This window comes from Callorhinchus milii, unplaced genomic scaffold, assembly GCF_018977255.1.
Source record: "Callorhinchus milii isolate IMCB2004 unplaced genomic scaffold, IMCB_Cmil_1.0 Scaffold3, whole genome shotgun sequence".
NCBI lineage: Eukaryota > Metazoa > Chordata > Chondrichthyes > Chimaeriformes > Callorhinchidae > Callorhinchus > Callorhinchus milii.
Genome location: NW_024704744.1, coordinates 70,364,476 through 70,378,931, shown reverse-complemented (window position 1 = coordinate 70,378,931; position 14,456 = coordinate 70,364,476). Strand labels below are relative to the sequence as shown.

General features: G+C 43.6%; 1 protein-coding gene across 1 annotated transcript in view; it reads right to left on the bottom strand.

Moving 5' to 3' along the window:
- Positions 1–14,456, bottom strand: part of mthfd1l (methylenetetrahydrofolate dehydrogenase (NADP+ dependent) 1 like) — a 127,817-nt gene extending 113,361 nt beyond the window's left edge. Inside the window, exons 1-6 of the mRNA XM_007894417.2 lie at positions 14,434–14,456; positions 12,783–12,824; positions 11,729–11,779; positions 9,158–9,282; positions 7,472–7,572; positions 4,172–4,308 (exon numbers count right to left, since the gene is read on the bottom strand). Of these exons, the coding sequence (XP_007892608.1) occupies positions 4,172–4,308; positions 7,472–7,572; positions 9,158–9,282; positions 11,729–11,779; positions 12,783–12,794 (426 nt within the window). The 5' untranslated portion in view covers positions 12,795–12,824; positions 14,434–14,456. The remainder of the gene's footprint in view (positions 1–4,171; positions 4,309–7,471; positions 7,573–9,157; positions 9,283–11,728; positions 11,780–12,782; positions 12,825–14,433) is intronic.

The following is a 14,456-nucleotide window of genomic DNA, read 5'->3' as shown; positions in this document are numbered from 1 at the left end:
TCGAGTCGTCTCAAAGTGCTTCATAGAATACACTGTAAAGTGAATTGACTGTTTATTTTGTGGACGAAAAGCAGCAGTCAACTGCACACAGCAGTGTCACACAAACAGTCGTGGACTTAAGCAACCAATTTATTATTACATTTTTTTAAAGGAATTATTACCTCCGGAAAAACAATCCGCCAATCGACTAACAACCAGGTTCCTACTTACTGCTAGGTAAACAGAGGCAAGTGGTGAAAGGAAACTTGCCCAACATTTCGCCCTGCTGCGAACTGAAGCCAGGTTTTTTGCTCGAGTGCTCTAACCATTGAGCTACAGGACTCCATACCTGCATGGATCTGGTGTGTCTAACTCGATTACAAACATTGATCAAATTTCAATTACTCATACAAACAATATTTTTTTGCACAACTAGATGCAGCACATTAGAAGCATTTTTAAAAAATTAGGGTAGTAGATTTAAGGTCAATTAATAATTATTCGCTCGACAGAAAATGGCAAACTGGTGCCATTTGCACTACAATATGGATGCTTTAATTATACAATAATGTCAGAAGTAAAAATAAATGACCTTGTTTTACAGGAAGGATCCCCAAGGCTTCAGCAGCAGGTTTGAAGTATTATTGATACTGTGCTCTACCTTTTATTTCTCAAATTCACTTTAACAAAACCATTTGTATGCTCATCTACACACACACACTTCAGCATAGAAAACTGCTTGTTCAACTTCAAGGGACTCTCATCATCAAGCCATAATATAAATGCAGAAATTCCCTCGCCATGTATCATCCATGCTTGGAGAATGCCAGCTTTCTTTAATAATTACTTACAGCATTCTAGATGGTTGGAATTTGCATGAAACATACTTTCCAGATTTCAGATATCACTTCTCCATATCCAAGAGCTTTGACCCAACTAAGAAAGACTTGCCACTCCATAAATTGCTTCATTATAAACATACTAACAATTTGTCTCTAAAAATGACCACAAAATAAGTTTCAAGTTACTGAATTTAAGAATGTTCCAAAATGCTGCCTAACCCTTTTAAGACAATAGTCTGAAGGCTAAACCAGTGAGAATTGGATCAGGCTTAGTTCTAACCTCTCTCAATCCCCACGATTGAATAACCTAGCATCATGAATGGCTTTTTAGCTCAGACATGAAGCATGGCCACATGGGTAAGGTAGCAGAGGTCAGGCAAGTCTCTGTGGAAATACACCTTGGCTCGACTCAGCACCTCACACAGAGAAGGGTAGAAAATTGGAGAGGAGGAAAACAATCCAGAGTTTATAATATCCGAATACTAACATTCTAAGACTATGTGCAGCTGTTGAAATAGTTAGGATGCAATTCATATTCCTGACCTTATAATTCACAAGTGAGGAAATTGGACAGACTATGGCCAACAATACAAGTTTAAGATGATGATTTTTATGCCAGAATTCATCCTGGAGAACTAATTATACAGTTCTATTGTTACATGTTAATTTTTTTTGGTTTGGCAAAATTAATGCATTAAATTACAGAAGACCACTCAGCCCTAAGAGGCAGTAGAGAAGACAGCACAGAGAAGACTGATTCTCATTGTTAAGAGGATGATAAACTAAGGCTCAACAGCCTCAAAAAGAGAGGTTTCAGTAAGGACCTTAAGATGCTTAACAGGATAGAGAAAGTAAACCCAGAATTGTACTTTCAGCTATACAAAGGTAAAGAGGGCACAGATTCTGCGTTGTGAAGAATATGTTTCGGAAAGACACCAGGAAGGATTTATTTTCACGAAAGGTAATACACTGCGGAAACGGCCATACCAGGAAGGGTGACTGAGGCCAAATCCAGAAGGGCTCATGGAAAGTGAATGGAACAGTTCAGATAACAATATAATAATAATCCTTGCGTTTGATATAGCACCTTATCATGTTGTTGAGACTTCTCAAAGCGCTTCACGAATATACTCTACAGTGAATTGACCGTATATATTTTGTAGGCGAAAAGCAGGAGCCATTTGTGTATAGCACTGTCCCACAAACAGTCGTGGATTGAGTGACCAAATGTACATATTTTTTGAAGGTGCTGCGCAGAGTTTGAACAGATCTGTGCAGATGGTACTGAACAGTTTGCCAATGGAGGCAATGTATTAAAACTAATCAAGGAGTTAGATCAGTACATAGTTCAGAGTCTCCTTTGAGCTGAACTGGCTCCAAGGAGAGATGCTTTGCAATGGAATGGCAGAATCGAACCAGGCCACTGTACCGGTCTCTAATCCGATTCCTGAGGCAGGTGGTTTTGCAGAATTCCAGGGCACTGCTGATGACAGCACAGCCAGCCTGTCTCATCATCAGGACCGGGGGTAAGGAGTCGTCCTACTCAGCTCCTGTTAACCTTGCAGGCCAAGGGAAGCGTGGTCCTAGCTGGACAAGCAACAGAAAAGCTTGCCAGACAGCAATATCAATGGCAAGCTATGCGGTTTTAGCTGGTCAGACTGCAGCAGTACCCCAACACACACTCTGTGTTCCCCAAGTCTTGGCTCTTGCCAACTGGGCCAAATACTTTCCGGAGTTAGGTAAGCAAGGGAGAGAGTGCACATTCCATTCAAACAATCTATATCTGGAACTCCCATGTGTAGATGGGATGCACGGAAATCTCAGCTTGGTCTGGATACTCTTAAGCATGATAATGGGTTTCTGCCTGTGTCAGACATCCGTCTGCCAAGAAAACATCAGGACATGGTGAGGATTGCAAGGCTGGGGAAATGGTGAACTATAATATTTTAGGAATTGGGACCAGACAGATATAAAGGGGATATGTGTATATTATAATCAAGTCTAGTGAAAACCACTATTCATGAGGAAATGCAAAAAAGGGACAACCTTCTTTTCAGTGTGAAGATTAGCTTCTGTAGCCTTGCCTCATAAATCAGGTGCTTAACTCCAGCTATTAGTTAAATCATCCTTTTCTGTAATCTCTCCATAACCAAGATACCCATACTGTAATATGACAACCAGATTGTATCCAGTACTCCAGGTAGAGTCAGACCATGCTCATCAGACTGCACAAGGTCAATATAATTTCCAGAGATTTGTACTGCAATTCTTTATGCAAGGATCTCAGAGGGACCCAGATAGTTAACTCCATCCAGATCAAGGTTCCTGGTTTCCTATAATTTCAACCAATTTCCAATTTCCTTTAAAATCTCCCCCCTCCCCCCCACCCTGTGAAAGCTAATACATGTCCAGTAAGTTCCACATGCACAAAAGCTCATTTATTCTGCAAAGACCTCGAACACTGTTCAGTCATGCACATTCTTTCCTTACAGCCACGCTCACTCCCTCTGACAATAGTCGATTCATTACTGTCTCATTCAGGTGTACTCCAAGGTCAGAAACCATTATGCACTCAAAATGTGTAGGTCTGAATATAATGTCTAGAAAGTGTTGAAAAATCCACCCAGAACAGAAAATTTCACCCACAAAATAACAGTCAATCCACTTTATAATATATTCTGTGAAGCGCTTTAAGATGTCTCAATGACGTGATAAGGTGCTATATCAAATGCAAGAATTATTATTATTGCTATAAAATTTACCAAGGACCCATTTAAAATGCAAGACCAATACGCAAACCCGCACTGACTGCACAATTTTTCTTGCAACTTCATTCAATGCAGTAACTAGGATACATCATTTGAATTCTGGAATGCATTCAGAAATAAATTTAAAAATCTAAGATACAGCACTATGAAAATCACATATACAGCTGTAAAAGTATGGCAGTACCAGCAAGCTGAACTGGTATATTTTGCTGCCATCTGCAGATAGCTCTGACACAGTGCAGGTGCAATCAAATTCAAATTTACAGGATAGGACACAAATCAGACAGCTGGGCAAAAGAGCAACAGAAGACAATTATTATGGGCTTCCACCTGCCACAGGATGAGATCCTTGAAAATAACAGCAAAGCAAAACAGGCTCCAGACCTTGGTCACTCTCCATATCTCAGCAATCTTCACTGGATATGTAGTGTGACCAGCTTTCATTAAAGCACAGGTCAGAATGTTAGAACATGATTCTACTGTATTGGATCAGGGGGATAGTAGCAGAGAAACGAAAAGCTTGAATTTCAAACTATTTAATCCTGGTTCAGATATCTGACTCAGTATTAGTTTGGCTCTCACCAGTTCTTTGAGGTTTTTGCTCAGCCACTGGCTGCTTATCGTGATCATCCCCTTCTTCTTCAGTAGTGCCTGCAAGGCTGCTTCCAATGACCCAGTAGCTCCAATAATCAAGACCTTCTTTCCAACAGTGAGCACGTCTGTGAAAACAAAATCAGAAATAACACAGAAATGACACAGAAGGCAATAGTGGAAATGGAAGCACATTCATAGATACGGCTAATGAGTACTCGTAGATCATTACAATTCTGGGCAGTAAAATGTTTATGTAGAATAAAGGTCAAACAGCGATACGTGCAAGTTACTTTCCATCCTAGCTTGGATAGATTTATACATCTTTAAATTGCCAGTAAGTCAATATTCTGGCACTCGCCAGCCAAGGAGCACCACCACCATAACGACTGCAGTGGTTTAAGGAGAAAGACTCCACCACCTTCTCAGGGCAATCAGGGATGGGCAATAGTTGAAGGCCCTGACGGGCCTATCCACATCAGAGACAGAGGTAAATAAAACCATACCGCGAACTACAGAGACCTTAAAATTACCCAACAGATTCAATTCCAGAACATTATCAGATGAGTCGCTCAGTGATACCGATGACTCTGCCCCAAGTGCCAACAAGCACTCAGCTTTCAAATTGCACTGGAGAATTAGCAGTCTCCTCTGGGAAGCCAATGCCTTCTCAGTACAGTGAAAAATACTCAAGGGCACTGCCACAGGTCACTGGGCATTTCAGCAAGCCACTTTTCCAGCTCACCACCATCCCCAATCTGTTAACTGTTTTAACTTTGCAACTGATGTTCACCCCACCTTGAGAGAGAAGGCAAGCAGACCTCAATCGAAGATTACATGTTACATGTTCATTAGAATTAAAGAGCAAAATTCCCTAGACGTTGTAATTTAGTTTGCCATTAGCAGTTTAGGTTAGGGATCTGCTCGTACATGCATTTTGCAAATAGGTTTAGATGGCTACAACAAATTCATACATAGAACACACTAAGTCAATACATCAGGCTGTGAACTCTTCCAACTAAGTTTATCAGCAATCAATATATCTGAGATTTCGGATTTCCAGCAACTGAGGTATTTCGCGTTTTATTTAAGTTAACCTGAGAGTTTGTCAGAATATTATCATCTACGCATTTGGCAGCTGCTTGCTCTTTGCCATGTTGGAGCTGCTAGTTATTGGCTGGGCTTGCTTTCTTCTGCTGGCCTGGAGAGGTTACTCCAAGTGGTCGAGCTGAGGTTATTCCAATTGGTTGAGCTCCCATACAGTATTGCTGGTGTGTCCATGGTGCTGAAACCTGTTATGTTACACACCATTTTAGCAGATAACCAATAATTAATTAGTTATAACAAACAACGTGCGTTTACATAGAGCCCTTCGGGGTAACGTCCCGGAGCAATTGTAGTAAGCAAGGAAGTAAAGCACAAGCGACAATCAAAACACTGTGTTTCGTCTCACTGTTTTTACCAACAAATGCACAAAAAGATCGAACTACATGTGCATACACGGTGTGAATATGAGTATTTGAGATCTCGTGCCCAATGACAGTGTCAATTACTCTTTTTTATTTACTGATCAAAAATGCAATTTTACCACATGTGGCTAACGCATTGGACAACCCAGATCTAAATGTGAATTTTGCAATTATTTAGTTGGCTAAAATAACTCTTCCAATGGCTGGAGAACAACCACAACATTATGTGTTTAATGCCTTCCACATCGGGAGAACGCCCAAGTCACTAGACAGTCAGAGTTTCGGACCCGAGCTGGAGGGCGGGGTGATCGAAAGCACGGTCGAAGAGGAGGGTGTTGAGGTAGGTCTTGAAGGAGGCAAGGGAGGGGACAAGGCAGAAGGACTGCGGGATAGAGTTCCAGAGGGTGGGGGCAGAGTGGCAGAAGGCCTGCCCACTAATGGTGAGGTGGGCGAGGCGGGGGATGTGAAGCAGACTGGAGCTTGCTCAGTGGAGGGAGGGGGCAGGATGGTAGGGCTTTAGGAGGTTGCAGAGGTAGGGGGGAGCAAGACCATGGAGGGCTTTGAAGATGAGGACCAGGATCTTGAACTGTACCCTCTGTGTGATGGGAAGCCTGTAGAATCGTGCGAGGATGGGGGTGATAGGGTCACGGAGCCTGGTGCGGGAGAGGACACGGGTTGCAGAGTTCTGGATGATCTGCAGCCTGTGGAGGGAGGAGTTGGGGAGGCTGACAAGCAGGGAGTTTGGGTAGTCAAGCCTGGATGTTATGAATGTGTGTGTGAGGGTTTCGGCGGCCTGTGATATGAGACAGTGGGGGAGCCAGGCGATGTTGTGGAGGTGGGGGAAAGATAGTTGAGGGTAAAACAAGACGCCAAGGTTCTGGACTGGCTTAGTAAGGTGGAGTATGCATCCATGGATGGCGATGCTGTGAGTGCCTGAGGTGTGGAGGTGCTGACGGGAGCCAACCAAGAGGGCCTCGGTCTTGTTGACCTTCAACTGAAGAAAGTTAGTGCATAGAGAAGGTGTGCACACTTCAGCACCAGCAAAAGCACTACTTGGGAGTTGACACTCCTTTGCTGTGCTGGTTTGTGCCTTTTTGTCATGGTGCAGTCCTGCAGATGAGACTTTCAACTGAGTCTTCACCTGCCTGTTCAGATGGATGTTAAAGATAAGAATAATAATCCTTGCATTTGATATAGTGCTTTTCGCGTCATCTAGATGTCCCAAAGCGCTTCACAGAATAATAATAATCCTTGCATTTGATACAGCACTTTTCACGTCGGGAGGACGTCCCAAAGCACTTCACAGAACACACTGTAAAGTGAATTGACTGTATATTTGTGGGTGAACGGGGCAGCCATTTGTGCACAGCAATGTCCCACAGACAGTCGTAGATTAAAAATGACCAATATATTATTGTTTTGGGTTTTGGAGGGATTATTATTAGGCTCTGTGTGGAGTAAGGAAACTTGCCCAAGGTTTCGCCCTCTGCCTGGAATTGAACTCAGATCTCTCGCTTGCAAAGCGAGTGCTCTACCCACTGAGCTACAGGATCCCATGGCACTATTCAAAAAGGGAAGCAAGTTTCTCCCAACAATCCCCAAAATAAGATTGGTTATTCACTTCAGAGCAGTGTATGGGACATGGCTGTGCGAAGATTGGCTTTGGTTTTTATGTTAACTCCCATCATTTGGCAAGATGTTAGAGGTACAGAGATCAAGATCACCAGCATATCGTGGGAAGAAGTGAAACGTTTCATAGATAACTGCCAACATTGTCAGCAGGCACAGGAATATAGTCTCTATTGTAGGACAAACCTCTCACCTGCTTGATCCAATAGTTGCAACACTGCACTTGCTGCTGGAGGAACAAAGCACTCACTCAGATCTCCACGAATCAATCTCCCTAAATTAACATCTGTGATCCTGTGGGTGGGGGAAGAGAAAGAGATAATTGATCAATGACTAACCCTCAGAATATTCCTCCAATCACCATGTGAAGAATCGTAGCTAAAAATGCGCAAGCCATCATTAGGCATTACAGCACTGAAGCTCACTTACACCACTGCACTAACATAATAATAATAATCCTTGCATTTGATATAGCACTTTTCACGTCGGGAGGACGTCCCAAAGCGCTTCACAGAACACACTGCAAAGTGAATTGACTGTATATTTGTGGGCGAACGAGGCAGCCAATTGCGCACAGCAATGTCCCACAAACAGTCGTAGATTGAAAATGACCAATTTATTATTGTTTTTTGAGGGATTATTATTAGGCTCTGTGTGGAGTAAGGAAACTTGCCCAAGGTTTCGCCCTCTGCCTGGAATTGAACTCGGGTCCCTCGCCTGCAAAGCGAGTGCTCTAACCACTGAGCTACAGGACTCCGGTCATATACAACCAATGAAACTATTCTGGAAACCTAACATTTGTTAAATAAATAAATAAATTTGTTAAATAAACAAACAAACTTTTACAGCGGCAGGAAATATTGTATACAAATAAAAAGCGCTAATCTAGAGCATGTATACTTACTTCCTTAAAAAAAAATTAGAAATGAAAAAAATCACGAACCGGCCAAAAATAACATTTATATGATAGCAAAACTGAGTGCATTGTATCTGCATCTCTTCAATTCCTTCAGTTACTCCCAAGAACTGGAGCAATGAAAAACTGAAAAATATTGTGCAGTTTTCTCAGATAACAAGGAAAAGTTACTTAGTCCATTTCTAGATGAGCCATCTGACAAGGTAGTGTGCTTGCAAACACAAATGTTACCACTGTATCCTTTGGTCAGCTAAACTCACTGTGCCAGTGACCAAGGTATCACAATACAATTGCATAAATTGATCAATGACCAACACTCAGAATATTCCTCCCATCACTGTGTGAAGAATTGTAGCTAAAAATGAGCAAGCCAACATTTGGCATTACAGCATCCAAGCCCACCTACACCACTGCACTGCAACATATACAACCAATTAAACTATTCTGGAAACCTAACATTGGTTAAATAAACAAACTCAAAGAAAGGGATATCAGTATTGTTTACACATGGTTAACTTGATCCACAACCTTGGCACGTCAATTTCCAACATAATAATAATTATAATACTCATAATAATAATAATAATCTTTGCATTTGATATCACATCCTTGAGACATCTCAAAACACTTCACAGGATAAACTCTGAAGTGAATTGATTGTATATTTTGTGAGTGAAATGCGGCAGCCAATTACGCACAGCAATGTCCCACAAACAGTGTTGGATTAGATTCCGTAGTCGCATTTCACTAGCCGAATTAAATACATCAAACCTCAATAATATAACATACGGCAGGAGGTAGTACCAGAAAGTTAGAGGCGAGAAAATCAGCAATTGGATAATTTCAGAACTCTACTTTCTGTTTCAAAATGTTTCACAGTGTTGGGGGAGGGTTCATTGTGAGAAATAACAAATGTGAGATAGAAGCAACAACTGCACCAATTAGCAAGGAGCACAAACCTACCCGTCCACATCTTTCTCAGGCGTCACAGAGTTGATCACTCTGCCGCTCAGGGCTCCGATGGGAAGATCCAGAACCAAGCCATGGATTTTAGGGTCTTCATTGAGTTTCAGGATCTCATCCACAAGCTGCTCCACCAAACAGAAAACAAAACACCTCTTTAAAAACACTGAACCATGTGCCTAAAAAAGTTGCTTTACAGCGAGATCGGAAGAGACCCAATTAATTATTTTCTTAATTTTTTTTTAAACATTTTACAGTGGCAGGAAAGATTGCACACAAATAAAAAGTGCCAATCTAGAGCATGTATACTTTCTTCCTAAAAAAAAAAGAAAAATGAAAAAGAAATCACTACCCTGCCAAAAAAAAACATTTATATTATAGCAAAACTGAGCGTGATTTATCTGCATCGTTTCAGTTCCTTCAGTTACTCCCAAGAACTGGAGCAATGAAAAACATAAAAATATTGTGCAGCTTTCTCAGATAATAAGGAAAAGTTACTGTTAAGTCATTTTCTAGATGAGCCATCTGACAAGGTAGTGTGCTTGCAAACACAAATGTTACCACTGTATCCTTTGGTGGATGTGTGCTACCTACGATCATTTCAGCTAAACCCACCCTGCCAGAAGTGACCAAGGTATCACAATACAATTGTGGTAATAATATATCAAATGCAAGGATTATTTTAACATTATTATTTACGCAGCAACCTAATCAGTTCCATAACAAAACAACAAATTACATTTGGGTAGCGCCTTTCACAGCAGGATGTCGTTCCAAGGCGCTGGATCGTACCATACTGGAACCCACATAGAACCAGGCAAGCGCAAAAAAAACACAAGGGCTAGGGGGGCAGCAACTGTGAAAGTGCCCGACAATCAGGTATTGCCTTTCAAGCTTCCCATGTTTTACTGTGGTCCGACCAAGTCCTGCATTGGAGGACCTGCTCTGTGCATCTCCCAACACAGATGGAGGAGATGGGGCTTTCGGGGTGTGGCTGACGTCATCAACCGGTCCCTCTCCTCCGGGGGATCAGTCCCTGCCCCCCTCAAAACTGCTGTCATCATCCCACTCCTCAAAAAACCCTCCCTAGATCCCTCAAACCCCAGCCACTACCGCCCTATTTCTAATCTGCCCTTCCTCGCAAAAGTCCTAGAACACGTTGTTGCCAACCAACTTCGCGCACACCTCTCCTCCCACTCCCTCTTTGAAACCCTCCAGTCCGGTTTCCACCCTGCCCACAGTACAGAGACTGCGCTTGTGAAAGTCCTCTCTATCTGTGATCAGGGCTCCCTCTGCCTCCTTGTCCTCCTGGACCTCTCCGCCAGTCACACCATCCTCCTCCACCGCCTTTCCTCTGTCATCCACCTCAGTGGGACTGGACTCGCCTGGTTCGAGTCCTACCTCACAAACCGCCAGCAGTACATCTGCACAAACGGCTTCTCCTCCCGCTCTCACCCGGTTACCTATGGGGTACCCCAAGGATCCATCCTTGGTCCCCTCCTCTTTCTGATCTACATGCTCCCTCTTGGGGATGTCATCCGCAGACATGGGGTACATTTCCCCATGTACGCAGACGACACCCAACTCTATTTTTCCACCTCACTTTGCGACCCCCAGTCCCCTGATGTTCTGTCAGCCTGCCTGTCAGACCTCAGGGGCTGGATGAGTGCAGATTTGCTTCAGCTGAACGTTGATAAGACGGAAGCCATACTCTTTGGCTCTCGTCAACGTCTAAAATCTCATGGTTCTCACCTCCTCCACTTACCCGATCGCCCCCGAAAACTCTCTGAACCCGTACGCAACCTAGGCGTCAGGTTCGACCCCCAATTATCCTTCCTCCCCCACATCCGGTCCCTCACCAGCACCACTTTCTTCCACCTCCAACGCATCGCCCGTCTCTGCCAATACCTCTCTGAAAGCCGCTGAAACCCTGGTCCATGCCTTTGTCACCTCTCGGCTGGACTATTCTAACGCCCTCCTCGTCGGCCTCCCCTCCACTACCATCCATAAAATCCAGATTATGCAAAACTCTGCCGCCCGCATTCTCACCTGCACCAAACTCTGCTCCCCGATTACCCCAGTCCTTGCCAGACTGCACTGGCTGCCTGTCCCAGAGAGGATCAACTTCAAGGTCCTCACCCTTGTCTTCAAATCCCTCCACTCCTCCGCATCCGCCTACCTCTCTGACCACCTCTCTCCTCAACACAGTGCCCGTTGCCTTTGTTCCTCCGGGTCTGGCCTCTTCCTTGTCCCCCGAGTCCTCCGCTCCACCCTCGGCCACTATGCCCCGAGGCTCTGGAACTCCCTTCCTCACTCCCTTCGCTTCTTCTCTTCCTATTTTCAGGTCTCTGCTGAAGACCTTTCTTTTCGACTGCGCCTTTGGTCACCTTCCTCCCCCTCCCTCTGGCTCAGCCCCGGGTTCCGTTCCTCTGAAGCGCTCTGAGACACCATCCGGCATGGAGGGCGCTATATAAATCCAAGTTGTTGTTTTTGTGGGGGAGGGAACGTGGATATGTAATGCGTTAAATGGATGACCTCTTGCAGAATATGCAGGGTTTTAACATTATTTACCTCTTCTTCGCTGCAGTCAGGCAGACAGATGCGAACAACATTCAAGCCAACCTGAGAGAAAAGAAACATTCCTCAAAATATTTTTAAATAAACATAAATAAACATTGAAGCATTAAATCAAGCATTTTTATTGGCAGCAGCCTGGGTTCCTCATTTTCATATTAACAGGCAACTGTTTGACTTTTCCCGTAAAGAACACGGTGTATTTTAGTATTTTAATTATTTTTTTCTAACCAACCATTAAACAGGAAAACAGTGGCATATTCAGCTTTATGCTACTTTACACAGGCAATTAGATGAAAAGTTTAAAAAACAATGCAACTATTGTGTTTTAAAAAGTGTATAAACAATGAAAACATTTTCCTACATTCTAGTTCTTAATTTGTAGCAAAATTAGTACATTGTGTGCTCGGCACTAATAAAATAACATTGTCAATTTCACACAGGGTATGACTTGCAGAACCATTAAGGGAAGTACATTGTAATCATAACAGCCATTTAGATCAGCTGTAACGTTGAAGAGAACAGTACAAACCAAAGAAAAGACAGCCCCGAGGAAGAATGTTTCTGAACCATTTTAAAGATTGGAAACTGCAACCAGAAACGGGCTGGCGACCGCATACCAACGCTAACAAGCAACGTCAAGTGAAATCAGCAGCTCCCAAAATTCCTATTCATAGTTCTGCACCACTAATCCATTTACTGGCCTCCCTCCACTGGAGCTGCTCACCAGCAAAAGCTCCAAAATACTTATAATTTGGTGACTCAATCCACGAGTGCTTGTGGGATACTGCTGTGCGCAATTAGCTGCCACGTTTCACCCACAAAATATACACTTTACAGTGTATCCTGTGAAGTGCTTTGAGACGTGAGACATGATGTCGTGATATCAAATGCAAGGATTATTATTATCGTGACAGGGTAGTGGTGGGATGATGAGGGGGGGGATATAAGGAATAAATCGAATACAAAATGAGCTGCTTAAAGAAAAAAAAGTACTGTGAGGATAAAGGGTTTTTTTAACAAATTTGAACACAAATCTCCTGAAACTCACCTCTGCGGACATTCTCTCAATTTCCGGTAGATCATCCGTAACCTAAAATAAAGGATCAATAAGCAAAAGTATGGCACAAAAGGCTGAAAATACGTAAAGCAACTCCTCGTCACAAAGATGCAAAGCAATACCACATGCTAGTTTTAAGTTTATTATCTATAATCTGGGCAAAATACAGTATTAGCTCTCTTGTTCTTTAAGTGAAACAATTTTTACACTTCAATCAGCTACGATTTGTATAGATTTTTTGGGGGGTTCTAAGGTCTATCTTAGCAAGCGTAACATAGAGTGCCAGCCTGACTCATTGGTAGAAGTTCAAGCCATGTCAAGATCATTAAACTCACATAATCGTACCCCAATTTCACTTCTCTTAAGACTGTTGGTGACTGGGACACCAATCTGCACGACTCTCACACCCCATATTCAGCATGCATTGCTGGAAAAGTGCTGGAAGTAGGTCAGCACGTCTACAGTCACCTGTCCAGTCACTGCCCGGCATCAAGCTCCGCCATTGTCAAGCGCTCCGGGACTCTATCCACATTAAAAGCGCAATATAAATGCAAGTTGTTGAACTCCACATTACTACGCCAGTCCGGAACCTTGGGGCAATGTTTGACCCTCAACTATCCTTTGTACCCCTCTGACCCGCTCTGCCTTCCTCCACCTCCGCACATCACCCAGCTCTGCCACTGTCTCATGCCGCAGGTCGCCAAGACCCTCATACACGCATTCATAACATCCAGGCTTGACTGCACAAACTCCCTGACTGTCCATCTCCTCAACTCCTCCCTCCATAGGCTGCATATCATCCAGAACTCTGCAGCCCGTGTCCTTTCCCGCACCAGACTCCGTGATCCTATCATCCCATCCTCGCCCGACTCCACTAGCTTCCCATCACTCAGAGGATACAGTTCAAGATCCTGGTTCTCACCTTCAAAGCCTTCCATGGTCTTGCTCCCCCTTACCTCTGCGACCTCCTAATCCCCTACCAACCTGCCCACTCCCACCGCTCAGCCTGCTTCACGTCTTCCACCCCATCATTGGCGGGCAGGACTTCAGCCACTCTGCCCCAACCCTCTGGAACTCCATCCCAGGCCCTCGACCTCGCCACCTCCCTTGCCTCCTTTAAGACCCATCTCAAGACCCTCCTCTTCAACCGTACTTTCAATTACCCTCCTTCCCCCCTGCCCTCCCCAATCCAGACCCCCCAACTCAGGTCGAAACACTGACTGTCCAATGCTTTGGGACATCTGCCCGACGTGGAAGACGCTATACAAATGTAATTTTGTTATTGATAAATCTTAGAAAGTGAAGGCCACCCCAGACCACAATTAGGACCTCTCATTTTCAGATTAATTCCCATAAAGTCAAGTAGTTTAAAAATGTTGAGACAAAGACAATAAAGAGATAAGCAGGCTATTTGACTTGCTCCTTGAGTGCAGAACTGGAGAGAAAAGATCTAAATTGACTGAGCCAAATGCATATTTGGAAGAAACCCTGTAAAGCAGGTGTAATTAATGGCATGTCAATAAATGCAGAGTATTTGGTTGGGAGTAGGTTGAAGGCTTATAGGAATTAGTGCAGACTAAGAGGAGCCAAGATTTTACTCAACCATCAGAGGAGACGAGTTACATTTTTCATGGATCTGTACCTGTATGATAGCAAGAGCCGGAT